The sequence below is a fragment of the Rosa rugosa genome, chromosome 6 (genome assembly GCF_958449725.1).
Source record: "Rosa rugosa chromosome 6, drRosRugo1.1, whole genome shotgun sequence".
Taxonomy (NCBI): Eukaryota; Viridiplantae; Streptophyta; class Magnoliopsida; order Rosales; family Rosaceae; genus Rosa; species Rosa rugosa.
This window is the reverse complement of record NC_084825.1, coordinates 15658444-15673015: the sequence shown is the minus strand read 5'-3', so window position 1 is coordinate 15673015 and position 14572 is coordinate 15658444. Positions and strand designations below refer to the sequence as shown.

The 14572-nt window shown below is 39.0% G+C and overlaps 2 protein-coding genes across 3 annotated transcripts; both read left to right on the top strand.

Moving 5' to 3' along the window:
• The first annotated feature begins 2955 nt into the window (after positions 1–2955).
• LOC133718348 (uncharacterized) lies at positions 2956–7222 on the top strand. Of its 2 annotated transcripts, none has more exons than XM_062145177.1 (5): positions 2956–3085; positions 3199–3268; positions 3596–4534; positions 5237–5590; positions 5942–7222. In XM_062145177.1, exons 2-5 carry the CDS (start codon positions 3254–3256, stop codon positions 6821–6823), a joined length of 2190 nt encoding a protein of 729 aa, XP_062001161.1. In that variant the 5' UTR covers positions 2956–3085; positions 3199–3253; the 3' UTR covers positions 6824–7222. The 2 variants fall into 2 exon arrangements, with proteins under 2 accessions (XP_062001161.1, XP_062001160.1); XM_062145176.1 differs by having other exon boundaries at positions 2956–3117.
• A 5147-nt stretch (positions 7223–12369) lies between these two features.
• Positions 12370–13675, top strand: LOC133715354 (uncharacterized). The gene is made up of 3 exons (XM_062141828.1): positions 12370–12819; positions 12903–13194; positions 13312–13675. The coding sequence occupies exons 1-2, from the start codon at positions 12427–12429 to the stop codon at positions 13170–13172; spliced, it is 663 nt and encodes a 220-aa protein (XP_061997812.1). The 5' UTR covers positions 12370–12426; the 3' UTR covers positions 13173–13194; positions 13312–13675.
• The last annotated feature ends 897 nt before the right edge of the window (positions 13676–14572 follow it).

Here is a 14572-nt window from a genome sequence, read left to right as displayed (position 1 = left end):
CTCTACACCAGGACCTCGGAAATGATAAAAGCACTTAGGAACTTCCACCATAGCCATATAAAGCCTATGTCCCCATTTGTGTACACAAGATGTGCATCCTCCTTAGTTAGCCCCTTTGAGCCTATATTTAAACATTTTCTTTCGTCACCCTCATAATCCTTAACCCTTGAACCTTAGTATAGTTATACCTCTACCCTTTAGAGACTTAGTGGAGCTTATTTTCGAGACTTACAAGATCAAGGTCCATCATACATGAAGATGATGAAGAAGAACAATTGTGGGGGTAAGACTAGTCCATGATCCAAAGGAAAAAAAAAAAAGGTATGCCGTGAAAAAAAAAAAAGTATATGTGTACGGAAAAAGAAGAAAAAATGTGTAAATGTTTAGGGATTTAGTCATCTAATTGTGGATAAGAAGTTTGTTTTAAATTGATCGAATGCCCGTTGAAGAGAAATTTGGTCTTTGTCCTATTTCACAAGTGTACAAAGGAATGTTAGAATGAAGCATATGCCCAACATGATGACATTCGGCCCTTTATTAAGCCTTGAAGGGAGTTCAACGTTGCAATGTCTTAGTGGTTTCAAAGATGTCTCTCTCTACATCAAGAAAGCTCTGCTAGGCTTTCAGAATACTTTGTGAATTTTCTATCCCTTCGTTTCTTTAAACCTTAAGCCTTGGCCCAATTACAACTTTAATTATAAGACTTCTTTGAGCCTTGAAAAGGGTGATTGATCTCTGGAGATGTGTCACAAAAGTTGAGCATATGCTTTATGTCCATTTGTGCAAGTAGTTGGTATCCTTAATGAAATCTTTATATATATATATATATATATATATATATATATATATATATATATATATATGTCGAAAAAACCTTTCTTTCTTATTACATGTGAGCTATTTGTTTGACATATATATTATCTCTCACATATACTTGAGTGAATAAAGTTTTTCAGCATAAGCCTTGAATATGAGAGAACAAAGAGTGCTATATCCATATGAGGTTGAATCATGACCTATTTGAGACATGCTGAGCTCCACCCCATCATTATTATTTGCCCCGTGTAAATATGTAGATTATGTATTTTAATTAACTCTCGAATATCTAATGATTGATTCTTGGTTGAGTGCTAATCTTGGTGTCTTGATAGTATAAGATTTCTAAGACAAAATATTGGAAGGCTTAGTAGTTTTTGTGTCATCACTTAGTATTTTTCTTGTGACGTTTTTGTTGTGTGTTCTTGGTGTTTTCGTTTGTTGCAAGTCTTTGATTTTAATTGGAGATGTGATCATGAGGAGTTGTCTTCAAAGAAATTAAAGTAAGCCTTGTATCAAGGCCCTCCAATATTTACACGGGAAAATGTCACAAACAGTACCCCAACTTAAAGTCATTCTACACTTTGGTACCTCATCTTCTAAATATATCACTTTGATACCTCAACTTATTATTTATGCATAAGATTCATACACGCCGTTAATAACACCGTTAACTCAAGTGTCATGTAGCTTTCTGTCATGGGTATTTGAGTCAATTTATATTTTCCCACCAAAAATCTCATGTTATTTGCCATTTAATAAAAACTCACTCCGTTAATTCATATTTATTTTTATTAAAAAACAAAAACACTTGCTACATCTTTCTTCATTGCCGATGAAACCAAATAACCATGGATCTATATTTAAAGAGTAAGCAAATAACTACAACAACCATAAATACTAAAAGTTTCAAGCAATTTCTACAACTCTACTAGAGACAATCTGCTATGATTGGTATTGAAATTGATTATGCATAATGAATTGAACAAGCATTTTTCCTTCTTTGTCTGAAGAGTTCTTCAATTAAAAGGGGAAAGACTCAAACCCTAAACTTGAAAGAAAACTAGTATCTACCCAACAAATTACATTTGGAGAGCTAAAATAAGATGATATAGAATCAACAATTAATAAAGCTAGCAGACAATCTGATCTTATCCAAATCACTCTCTATTTGTGAATTAGCCGGCTGAAAACGATAAATCTCTCGCCTCTTCTCATTTTAATTATTATGTTTCCTGGGATCATAACAATAAGTCAAAATTTCCAGTACAATAACTTAAATTGATCTTCCATAAACCCAAATATAATATTTTCCTTGATAACAGATTTATTTTCAGCAAAAAGAAAGGAATTTTAGATCATCTCCCATGGAATTTTTGGTGGGAAAACATAAATTGACCAAAATACCCATAGCAAAAAGCTACATAACACTTGAGTTAACGGTGTTATTAACGGCGTGTATGAATCTTATGCATAAATAATAAGTTGAGGTACCGTAGTGTAGAATGACTTTAAATTGGGGTACTGTTTGTGACTTTTTCCCGTATTTACACAAGACAAGGTGTTTAGTTTAAACTGAAGGGAGAATATCACAAATGGTCACTCAACTTTTACCTATTCGACACTTTGGTCACTCACCTTTTAAATATATGACTTTGGTCACTCAACTTTAACTCGGTTATTCACTTTAGTCACTTTGTTAATTTTTTTCATTAAAAAAAAATTATTTGCCACAATATTAATGATATTTTTGTCCAACCAATTGTGAAAATTGATAAATATGTATTAGAATGATTTAGCGAAGTAAACAAAATGAGATAAAATGCCATTTGGGTGACTAAAGTGATTGACAGTGTAATAGTTGAGTGACCAAAATGATATATTTGAAACTTGAGTGACCAAAGTGTCGAATGAGTCATAGTTGAATGACCATTTGTGGAATTCTCCCTAAAATGAATTCATTGTCCTATTTTTCTCTTGTTGTCATTCTTAGCCGTGCCAAGTGCCCAACCATTCTATAAATAGTTTAATAATAAGTACCTTTCCTTTTCCGTCCTCGATTTAATAAGGAAATGAAAGGAATATTCAAAACTTGTCTGCTGGATTTTCCTCCTTTTTTTTTTTTTTTTTTTTTGCAGAATAAAATTTAGAGAACGTTTCCTTGTTTTTCTCCTTGTACCAAGTACCAACAACGTCCAGGAGAGAGTCAAACATGATTTGCACGGCCAAGCTTCGAAAGGACGAGTACCCACAAAACCAATTGGACCAGGTTTAGTGATCAATGATGAATTTCTTCAATGGGTAATTTCATTTTTTGAATTTTGATCTATCTGGACTCTGCTTCTGTTTGAGTTTTTGATATATTGGCATTGGGCATTTCAGAATGCCTACAACTGAAGTCAGATTTTGAACAACAGACATCCCCTACGCTTATCTTATGAAAATGATGCAGGTAATTCAAATCTCTTCAGAAAAAAAAGACCAAACTTTTGGATTTCGTATGTGTTAAGCTTTTTCCTTGTTTCCATATTGGTTTCTTACACCCTAATTCAGATACCAATAGATACATTGTGAACCTGTAAGGCAAACCAAGCATTGAGAATTTGTTTTTGATAAAACTCTGGTGGTATCTGGCAACTAGGGATCAGACCCAAAATATGGAAGAGTTTGTTTGTTTGTTTGTTTGCTTTTAAATATCTGATGCGCAATTGAACTTCAAAATTCTTCATATTAACAATATGCCTCTTGGAAAACAATGATTATTGGGTATTGTTTATAGGAATTGTCAACCATCGATGACCTACCTGCGACTAATGTGGAACGGGAACCGGAAAAGATAGAAGATGGGAAAGATGGAGGTCCTTCATTCCACTGTAAACTTTACAGCACGGAATTAGTCCACAAGATAGCTCAGGTTTTCATTCCTGGATTAGCTACTGCATGTGTTGATAACACATCTGGTGATATCTTCAAGACCCCTGCTTCTGTGGCCGCCGATGTGAGAAAGGAAATGGTGGAGTATATCACTCAAAGAAGTGAGAATTTTGTTGCAGAATCTGTTATCCTAGAAGGGGGCCAAGATGGACAAGTATTTGATCATCCCTATGACATAATTTCTGATTTTGTTGATGACTTTGCGAGTTCCAAGAGAAATTTGTTTAGTCGGGTTTCGGGATGGCTGCTCAGTGAAAAGAGAGAAGATAAAATAGATGATTTTGTTCAAGAGATGGAAATAAATGGGTTTTGGTTGGTTGATAAAAGAGAAACAATAGCACAAAATTTGCTAAAGAATGTCGACCTTAAGAATGAGCATCACTGCAATATGAAATTTCACACCCCAGAGGAGCTTGAAGTGCATGTTCTAAAGTGTAGCTATAGGTCTATGAGTTGCATACATGAAGGATGTAATGTCATATTTTGTGCAAGTCAAGTGGATAAACATGATGCAGTTTGCCCCTTCAAGATAATTCCATGCGAACAAAACTGCTCCGACATGATCATGAGACGTGAAATGGACAGACATTGTATTACCATCTGTCCAATGAAGCTTGTTAGTTGTCCATTCTATGCAGTGGGTTGTCAATCCCCTGTACCACATTGTAAGCTTGAGCAGCATCGTTCAGATGATCTCCATTCTCACATGCTGTTTGTTCTACAAAGTATTCATAAGGAAGCATCTATGGAAGATCTGAAAAGAAGGCTGGAGCAACTAAAAGACGTGAGTTCTTTATATCTTGGCTGCACTTTTGTTAACTACAATTTAAGAGCAAACATCAGAATGATCTGCTATTTGGTATTACACGATTTAAACATAAGACAGTTAAAGCATTGAATAAGAAAAATAACTATGCTTCTGCCGTGGCATGATTGAGTACCAAATATATTAACTGTCAGAGTCTGTGATATGTTTACATGCTTCCACATTGTTCTTCATCTTTTATTTATTTTACGTTATTTTTTTCTTCCAGAAAGTCATATTGTTCTTCCTTAAAATAGCTCACAAAGTGCATCCGCTAAGGCTAGTTGTTTAAAGACATGCATATACTTTTCAATCCACTAATTGCAATTCTCTTTCCACCAATAGCAGAAATGTGTTTGAACAAAATATTTTAGTTTTTGTGATTTAAGTATCATGTTATCATGCCTACCCTTTTAGAATATGCATGCGGGAACTGAGGGCTCCTTGCAAAGTTTTTTAAAGTATCTTTTTGAAGAAATTCTCTATAAAATATTTAAAGTCGTTCATCCTCATCTTCGCTATTGTACATGAATCAGACAATAATACAAAGCAGATCAAAATAAATGATAGATAAAGCCATATATTATTAGCTATGTATTTTAATGAGTTTGTTTGTTTAGATTGTGATACCACTTATTTGGTGACTGCTAATTAAGATGAGAATGCTTGACCTAATGACAGGCATCTTCATCCAATAACTTGGCACAAGCTCGAGATGTGAGATCACTAACCTCTGCAGTCAAGGAGCTTGAAGCAAAACTAGGGCCGATGGAAATTAGCAGGAAACACCATGAGGATCTTGAAGCAGAACATGGGCCAGAGGAAGTAGGCAGCAAAAGCAAAACTCCAGAGGATGTGGAATCAGGACCAAAAGAAGTGAGTAATAAACCTGAGGAGGACTTTGAAGTAAAACCAGCACCAAAGGAAGTTAGCCAACAATCGGAGTATCTTGAAGCAAAATCAGAGCCAAAGGAAGTTAGTACTAAATCTGTGGAGGATCTTGAAGCTAAACTAGCACCAAAGGAAGATCTTGAAGCTAAACCAGCACCAAAGGAACTAAGCACCAAACCTGCAGAAGATCTTGAAGCAAAACCAGCTCCAAAGGAAGTTAGTAGTTCAAAAACCCCTAAAGATGTTGAAGAAAGGCCAGTGGGAGTGAGCGGTAAGGCTCCAACAGGACATGAAGCTAAACCAGCACCAAAGGAACGGAGCACCAAACCTGCAGAAGATCGTGAAGCAAAACCAGCTCCGAAAGAAGTCAGTAGTTCAAAACCCCCGCAAGATGTTGAAGCAAAAACAGTGGGAGTGAGCGCTACGGCCCCAACAGGACTTGAAGAAAAATTAGGGACAAAGGAACTGAGCACCAAACCTGCAAAAGATTGTGAGGCAAAACCAGCTCCAAAGGAAGTCAGTAGTTCAAAAACCCCCAAAGATGTTGAAGAAAGGCCAGTGGGAGGGAGCAGTAAGGCCCCAACAGGACATGAAGCTAAACCAGCACCAAAGGAACTGAGCACCAAACCTGCAGAAGATCTTGAAGCAAAACCAGCTCTGAAGGAAGTCAGTAGTTCAAAACCCCCCGAAGATGTTGAAACAAAAATAGTGGGAATGAGCGCTAAAGCCCCTACAGGACATGAAGAAAAATTAGGGACAAAGGAACTGAGCACCAAACCTGCAGAAGATCGTGAGGCAAAACCAGCTCCGAAGGAAGTCAATAGCTCAAAAAACCCCAAAGATGTTGAAGAAAGGCCAGTGGGAGTGAGTGGTAAGGATCCAACAGGACATGAAGCTAAACCAGCACCAAAGGAACTAAGCACCAAACCTGCAGAAGATCGTGAAGCAAAACCAGCTCCGAAAGAAGTCAGTAGTTCAAAACCCCCAGAAGATGTTGAAGCAAGGTCAGTGGGAGTGAGCAGTAAGGCCCCAACAGGACATGAAGAAAAATTAGGGACAAAGGAAGTGAGAAGCGAATTGCCAGAGGAGCTCGAAACAGAACTAGGAACAAAGGAAGTGGGAAGCAAACCACCAGAGGAACTTGAAACACAACTAGGAATCAAGGAAGTGAGCAGCAAACTTCAACAGGAACTTGAAACAAAACTAGGAAGAAAAGAGGTGGGCAGCAAAACCCCAGAAGGATACGAAAGACAATTAATAACAAAAGATGTCAACAGAAAACCCGAGGAACTTAAAAAAGAACTAGGGACAAAGGAAGTGAGCAGCAAACCCCCAGAGGAACTCGAGAAATTAAGTGACAAAGGAAGTGAGATGTGAAACTCCCGGTGGAGCTTGAAGAGGATGTCAACCTACCAAGGATGTTGAAACATAACTAGGGCTGAAAGAAGTGAGCAGCAAAGACGAGAATAGTGAAGAGTATGGAAACCTCTATTTCTGAAAAGTGTGAGAGGAAGCTCAAACATAAACGAAATGTCTAAATTCATCTGTTGAGTATGAAGTTTCACCAAACCTCATTTACAAATTAAAGAGCAGGAAGTCCGGTTAGAAACTGACAACATCTGTAACTGCCATCTTGATTACCAATTGGTATGATTTTTACATAAAATACTTTGAGATGAGCTTTTTGTGTCCTTTTGTTTGTTCCAGTATTCCATTAACCTTTTTTTGTAAACAATAGAAATGTTGTGAAAAATTAATGCATTTTCTTTTGGAATATTTGTCCACTGAAATTGCTATTGCCACTGGTGGTCAATGTGTGCATGCCCTTTTGCCAATGGGCCATAAGATTCAAGATACTCTTTCGAAAATGAGCTTTGGAATTCTAAATCATTTTTCTTACATCGAGGGAATATATAATATTAAGTTCTCATGGACCTCTTTCATGAGGTTCCTGGAGGCTACTTACATTGTACTACATTTTCTGGAGTCACAGGTTTGGACTGATGAAATTGGAAGTCATGCAAGCAAGCATTCACCAAAACCGATTGTTAGCTACCTCCAAGCTTCCCCAATTAAGAACTTCAATGGATGAAACAAAGTAGTTGACAATGTAGTAAACCATCTGAGTAGCCATGAAGAAAATTCAAAAGAGAACGAGTAACACACATGTGCAAGCAGGCCCGTGTTGGGATTGACTACTATAAACTGGCTGTGGCAAACAAAATGGAGTGTCAGACCCAAAAAAAACAAAAATGGAGTGTGTTTTCCTTGGTCTGCAAGCAAAGAGAACAAGTAGGGTTTTGGACAAAAATTATCAATTTGCTGATCAGCAGTAGGTAGTGTGCCTTGTGCCTTGGCATGCATCAGTATGTGAAGCATTCGCTGAACTTGTATTTTGGCAGGACTTTGAGTTTTGTGCCCAACAAAGTGATAAAATTCGGAAAGAAAAAAAAATGCAACACAAGCGAAAAACTATCGCCCCAATGATTTAGACGACTCAACAATCCTACATAAATCAAACTAGGTGATATAATAAGGGTAAAAATTTTATATGGTACCTGAATTATCACGAAATGCACTTTTTGGTACGTACAAATTTTTAGAGAGTCTAGAGGTATCTGTATTATCGCTCTATTAGCTATTTTAATACTTCTATCAATTATTCCATTAAAGTATAAATAAAATTGAAAAAACCTATCTTTTAAATAGGCTCCTCGAAGGTGGTGGTGGTTGCTGGTCATCTCAACGAAATCAAGTGTTAGAGAGGGATTGTTACAATCAGATTGGCGGCCCAGAGCCCTAAATGCCACTAGATCCGTGAAGTAAGGCGTCAAAAATGAGAGGCAGAAGAGAGAGAGAGGCGGCGAGAGTTGAGGAGAGATAGATGAATTTGCCGAATTGCCTAACCGCCTTGCCCTCTCAGAATGCCCAGGCGCCTGTCAAGCTCATCTAGGCATCCGACTAACTTCAAAAATGATTTTTCGAGCGATTTGCCCTTAATCGCGGCAGCCACTCACCTTCCAACGCTTAGGCGCCACCTAGAGAGTTTTTTAGAATATTGTTTTGAATGATGATGATTAGTATTTAGTAGTGGTGTGATTTCCTCAACAAAATTGTGTTCGCATAAATGATTCTCTGCTTTATGGCAATAATCTACTCAAGATAATTTACCCTCTAGTAGGTTAAATCAGAAACATAACTGAAATTCAGTGACAACAATTATTCCCTATTAGCTTAATCTCCACCTATGAGGTTAATAAAGTTCAAACTCTGATTCAGAAATTATATGCTCTAAAAAATGATGGAATATATGGAGGCTTTTTCTATGAGAGGTCATGGTAACAATTAAAGCACTAGCGACAAGCCCAATAATATCAGATGTTGTTCTTAGCAATGTTTCAGATACTCTAGATAATATGGTTCTTTTCATGGCCAGAATCGTACGAAAATTGTAAAAAGTGGTGTGAATTGGATGATAGAATAGGGTGGTTTGGTAGAGAAAATTTTCCTTTTTAAGTTAACAGAAAGGGTTTTTGTCCATTTATCCCAATTCTAGGGATTTTTTTCCCACTTACCCCATTAAATTTTTTTAATTCTCTCTTACCCAAAACACTCTAAGGAGGTCTTCCCTAATACCTCATTAAGTTTTTTTCTTTGTTTTTTTGTTATTTTTAGACTATTTTACCCTCACCCCTTTGTTACATAGAGAGAGAGAGAGAGAGAGAGAGAAACCATAGCAAACTACGCCAGAGTCCGGTCACAAGCCGCCGGATTGCGGTCACCGACCGTCAGAGTCCGGGCAACAATCGCCGAATTCCAGTCACCGGCCGCCGGATTCCGGTCACCGGACTTCTCTAAAAACCACGCCGGAGGTCGCCAAAGAGGTCGTCGGAGATCTCATAAGTCGCCAGAAGGTTTATTGCCTCACAATAAACCTCTATTGCCCCAATAGAGGGGCAATAGACGTCTATTGCAAACTTTCAGTCGCCAAAATGGGAACTAATTTTCCTAAATTTAGACAAATAAACTTTGATTAAAGAAAAAAAAAAAAGGAAATTACAATCAATTTAAAACGTCTATTGCCCCCCATTAGAACTTTCAGTCGCCGGATTAGACAAATAAACTTTGATTAAAGATAAAAAAAAACGAGGAGATTACATTAATTCAAAACGTCTATTTCCCTCTAATAAACATGTATTGCCCCTCAACCTTTAACAGACATCTATTGCCTCCAATAGACACTTTTTTTTTTCTTTTTTTTCTTTCCTTCTCAGACTTCTTTCTACCCACAGTTTACAAAAAATAAATAAAAAAACAAAAAAACTTATATGGGCACCAACGTCTGTGGGTCGGATCCCACGGTGTTGCTCGGAAACACGTCGTTGCTTTAAACAGAAACTGGTACCTGATAAATCGACGTCTCGTTTTTGAGGCTTCTCATCCCAAGCCACCAAATCATTTCCACCAAGCACCGGCAGCATCACCGGCGCCTGAACACAGAGACTCCCGGTAGCCGGTCGCCGAGATGACGTCATTGAGATGGAAGCGCCTTCTGCATCAAATCTCCAGCACGAGAAGCTACTACAGCTCTCGAACTCACTCACATCGGCGCTAGCTCCCACACCAATCACTCTGCTGGTCGGAGCCATCGTTCGACCAAAAACCAGACTGGAAGAAAGCTCTGATCTCGTCCTCCCAATCCGGAGCCTCCATGGCGCGGCAATGCCGACGTCATGCTGTGAGAGAGAGAGAGAGAGATAGAGGGCATGTGTAATTAATTAATTAATTAAAGGGTAAAATTGTCATTTTTCTTTAAACAGGGTTAGTGGGAATAAAAATCTATTGCTGGGGTAAGTGGAATACTTTTGGTTAATTTTGATGCTTTGAGTCAAGCATCCTAACAGAAAAGTAGATGGGCAGTATTACTTTAAGTACCAACTATGTACCATGTTGTTCAAATAGTGATACTATAGGTAGTCCATGTCCCAATGGGCTTTTTATTTTACTAAATCTCATACTATGACCGAACTAGGTACGACGCAGTTGATTCAAATCCTTCTGATTATCAAATTTTTTTTTTTAAATCCGTATTGAATTGGAACAATCCAGCCGGTCAGAATCGATTTTTCGATTTTTCAATTTTTCGAGTTGTTTCCCACCCCTCAACAAATATTTTTTTAATATTAACCTAAATAAAATATAATTCTTATAATCTGAGTCAATTGGTTTATTTGCTGAACTAGATCCGAACCATATTAAAACGGTTCGAATCGATGCCTTCATCTTTGTTTCTTTTGTTTTTAGGAAGCGGTGCAGTGTTCGACCGGTTCATGATCCCGGTTCGGTTTATGCCCCCAGTCTCTTTAACTGAGTCAATAGAAAAAAGGGAAAATGCTCATTTACCCAATTTTAGCTTAAAATGTGCCCACTTGCCCGACTAAGAGTTTTTAAACCCCATTTACCCAAAACACTCTAAGGGATTATTTCCCCTTTACCCAATTAATTCTTTTTATTAATTTTTGGGACTTTTTTGCCCTCTCCTTCAATCTCTCTACTCTCAGTTTCTCTCTCTCTCTCTCTCTCTCTCTCTCTCTCTCTCTCTCTCTCTCTCTCTCTCTCTCTCTCTCTCTCTCTCTCTCTCTCTCTCTCTCTCTCTCTCTCTCTCTCTCTCTCCAGAAGACGTCGGATCTCTCTCTCCCTCCCTCCATCCCTCCGGCAGGTCGCCCACGACGCCTGCTCTAGCCATCGCCGCGCCGAAACTCGTCGTCGTGCTCTCCGCTGCCAGGCTCGACGCCAAGCCGACGGTCCTCGTCGCTGAGAAGCTCGGCGAGGCCGGGGTTGACCTTCTGAAGGAATCGACGACGGACTGAAAATGGCTATCTGCTATTGTGCAGTCATAACCATAAAAGTTGTAACATTAGTGCCCCCCAGTAGACTTTGTATTGGGGGCCAATGATGACTGCTTTATTTATAGACGGACTGAAAACTGCTATTCCAAAGTAAATGTAGTGTTAAATTGCAGTAGTTGATAAATGAAAAAAATTGTGTTGTTTGTGTCAGTCTAGTGGGGGGCAGTAGACAGAATATTGACCCTCATAATGTGGGTTTTTAGACATTATCTGTTGTTTTGAGTGTGAATAACTTGTATAATCTGCGAAACATAGGAAGCGGTGTAATGTTTGATGGTCTATTGGGGGGCAGTAGACACATTAGTGCCACCCAATAATGTCTTTCTTAGGAGACAGTAATCATCTCTTGTTGATTTGTTTGTGATAAAGTGCAATACACTGTGAATCCTTGAAACTGGTGGAAGTTTTAATGGTTTAGTGGGGGGCAGTAGACACATTACTGCCCCCAAATAATGTCTTCATACGAAGTCAGAACCCTTCACTTAACTGGTGCAAGTTTTAATGGTTTAGTGGGGGGCAGTAGACACATTACTGCCCCCAAATAATGTCTTCGTGTTAAGTTTAGGGTTTAGGGGCAGCGTTAGGGGCAGTAGACACATTGCCGATGAACTGCGACGAGGACGTTGGAGTGGCTGGATCGCCGATCAATCGAACGGCGACGAGAACGTTGGATCGCCGACTGGAGCTTCATCGTCGTGTTCAGATTTGGACTGCATCTCCGGCGCAGTGATCAGAGAGAGAGAGACAGACCGGAGGTGGAGATCATGGGGAGGAGAGAGAGAGAGAGAGAGAGAGAGAGAGAGAGAGAGAGAGTGGAGGTGGAGATCGGGGGGGGAGAGAGAGAGTTTGGGAAGGAGAGAGAGACTGATAAGAGATGGATGGGTTTTAATTTAATTAACAGGGGCTAAAATGTCAATAGATGTAAGATTGGGTAAATGGGGTTAAAAAACTCTTTGTGGAGTAAGTGGGCATTTTTTGGGCTAAAAATGGGTAACTGGTCACAGCCCCTAGAAAAAACAATTCGGTTCATTAAATCAGGAACGGAAAAGAGGAGTTAGGGCAAATCGCCTGATGGAAGAATTTGAGAAGAAGGTAACAATTAGAGACGACGGCGATCGGGACGGCGACGGCGACGCAGTAATGGAAGCAAAAGAAGAAGAAGAAGAAGCTAAGAAGGTGTCCACCGTTGAATTGCTTCGCGAATTTCTTGGAATTCAGCAGCGCAGAGCAGAAGCATACACCAAGCTCAGAACGGGGTTCGCCCACTATATGGAGTCTTCATCATCTTCCTCTGCCGAGTCCGCCTATCAAAAGCTTTGCGGCGACGTCACCCAGGAATTCAACGATTGCTCTAGGCAAGTCCTTCAGATGGAATCGCTTTTTCTGGGTCCTGATTATGGCAGACTTGATTTGGCCCATCTCCTCAGAGCTGTTCAGACGCATGAGAAGCAGAAATTGAACCTGGTATGCTTAGGGCCTTTCTTACTGTTTTGATTGGGATTTTGCTCGATTCTTGGGTAACACTGAGTGTGCTTTGTTTGTTATAGACGGCGACACTTCAGTTGTTGAAGAAGGCTGGTAGACCCTCGGAGCGTCTAGTGAGTCATGAAAACTGCAGATTTGAGAAACCAATGGAGCATCAGTGTGTGCATCTCCATGAGATAACAGAAGCAGCTGGAACTGAAGAAGCAGAAGCCAACGCCCAGTGTGATAATGATCTCAAGGAAGCCATTCGAGGGGTGCAGGATTCTGTGACTGCTATAAATGAACATTTGGAAGAAGTCAGATATGAAATTGCTGCCCTTGAAGCTGACTGATTGTTTTCATATCTTTCATGAGGTGTGCATTCCTCTCTTTGGTTATTACAACTTAGTAGTATATTTTCTGCTCAGTGAAATGTATATAGTTCCTCATGAAAAACCATAACTAATATGAGGCCTTGAACAATTACTGCAGGCATTACTGATTTTGTGACTCCCGGGTTGTTGTCGTGCATCGGGAAAAGAAAATGTGAGTAGCCTCTTGTGTTCCAAGAGTAGGCTATCTCTAGTATTTGCACTAATGCCAATGAACCATGTGGTTTCATGTTTGCAAAACACAAGTCTCTTTAAAGGTAGTGCTTAAGTAGATTTCTCCTGGGAAACATCACAGGAAATCTATCTAGTTATTCCTTTGCTTGGTTTCCTGCTTAGCAAACTCTTTTCCTATTTGGATATGGTGACTATTCAAGGAGTGCTATACTTGGTGTTTGGAAACATAGATTTAAAAATCAAGGGTATAATATGAAAATTGTTAGTTTCAAAGCATTTTGTTTAATTTATATGTCCATTGCTCGTCCTATTCTAATTTTCATCGAATTGCACGTACATCATCCCAGTTGCAAAACAGTGCTTCAGTGACGGTTGTCATGTACAAGATCTTGGTGGGCTGGTTATTCAACTCTTAGCGTTGTATATTCTGTTTCTTTCGTCTGATCATTCTACACAAAAAGTAGATACTCAGCGTAAATAAATTGTGAATCTGCCATATAGTTCAGGGCTTCATTGCATTCTTGGTGGCAGCGAGATGACACTGATCTGGTTACATCATCAGGGGCAGCTTTCTAGTGGTAGTTTTCCGGATTAAGCATTCTCAAATTAGAATGCAGACTATGTAGTAATGCATTTCCAGCGAATTGAGATTTGAAGATGGTAAAAGACAGGTTGGAATTTAGGTATATTTACCACCCCATGTGCCATCCATACTCGAATTTAATTTTCTTTGAATATTTTGCTCTTTTTAAACCAAATTTTGGAAGACAGAGTTTTGCAATACAGAAGAGGGAGTGAGGGAAGGTTTTGATCTCCATGGAAAAGCTCAAATTTGATTCCGGGCCACCAGACAAAATTAAGCATGTCCTAAAGAAGCATTTAACGAGGCAAATGAAAAAAAAAAAAAAGGGTTTAAGTACAGCATTATTTAAGCATGTCCTAAAGAAGCAACGGCTTTCTGACTGCAGACAATCTATCTTGAGATTTTGTCTCAGAAATCCTATATTGGGGTTGTTCATACTGGAATTTAGCTTGCATTTTCCTTCATTTAGACAGAAGGGATCCAGCTGAAAGGTGCACCTCAATTTATGAGAACGAATTTCGCACGTCACAGGGTTAATGGTATGAAGATTGTCTCAAATCCATGGACCAGTTTGAACCGAGTGAGAGATGGCAGGCACCCTGAA

Coding starts and splice junctions, on each gene's coding strand:
- LOC133715354 (XM_062141828.1), top strand. CDS start 12,427: ATGGAAGAATTTGAGAAGAAGGTAACAATTAGAGACGACGGCGATCGG. Junction 12,820..12,902: donor AGAAGCAGAAATTGAACCTG/GTATGCTTAGGG, acceptor TGTTTGTTATAG/ACGGCGACACTTCAGTTGTT.
- LOC133718348 (XM_062145177.1), top strand. Junction 4,535..5,236: donor GGCTGGAGCAACTAAAAGAC/GTGAGTTCTTTA, acceptor ACCTAATGACAG/GCATCTTCATCCAATAACTT. Junction 5,591..5,941: donor CACCAAAGGAAGATCTTGAA/GCTAAACCAGCA, acceptor AAAGATTGTGAG/GCAAAACCAGCTCCAAAGGA.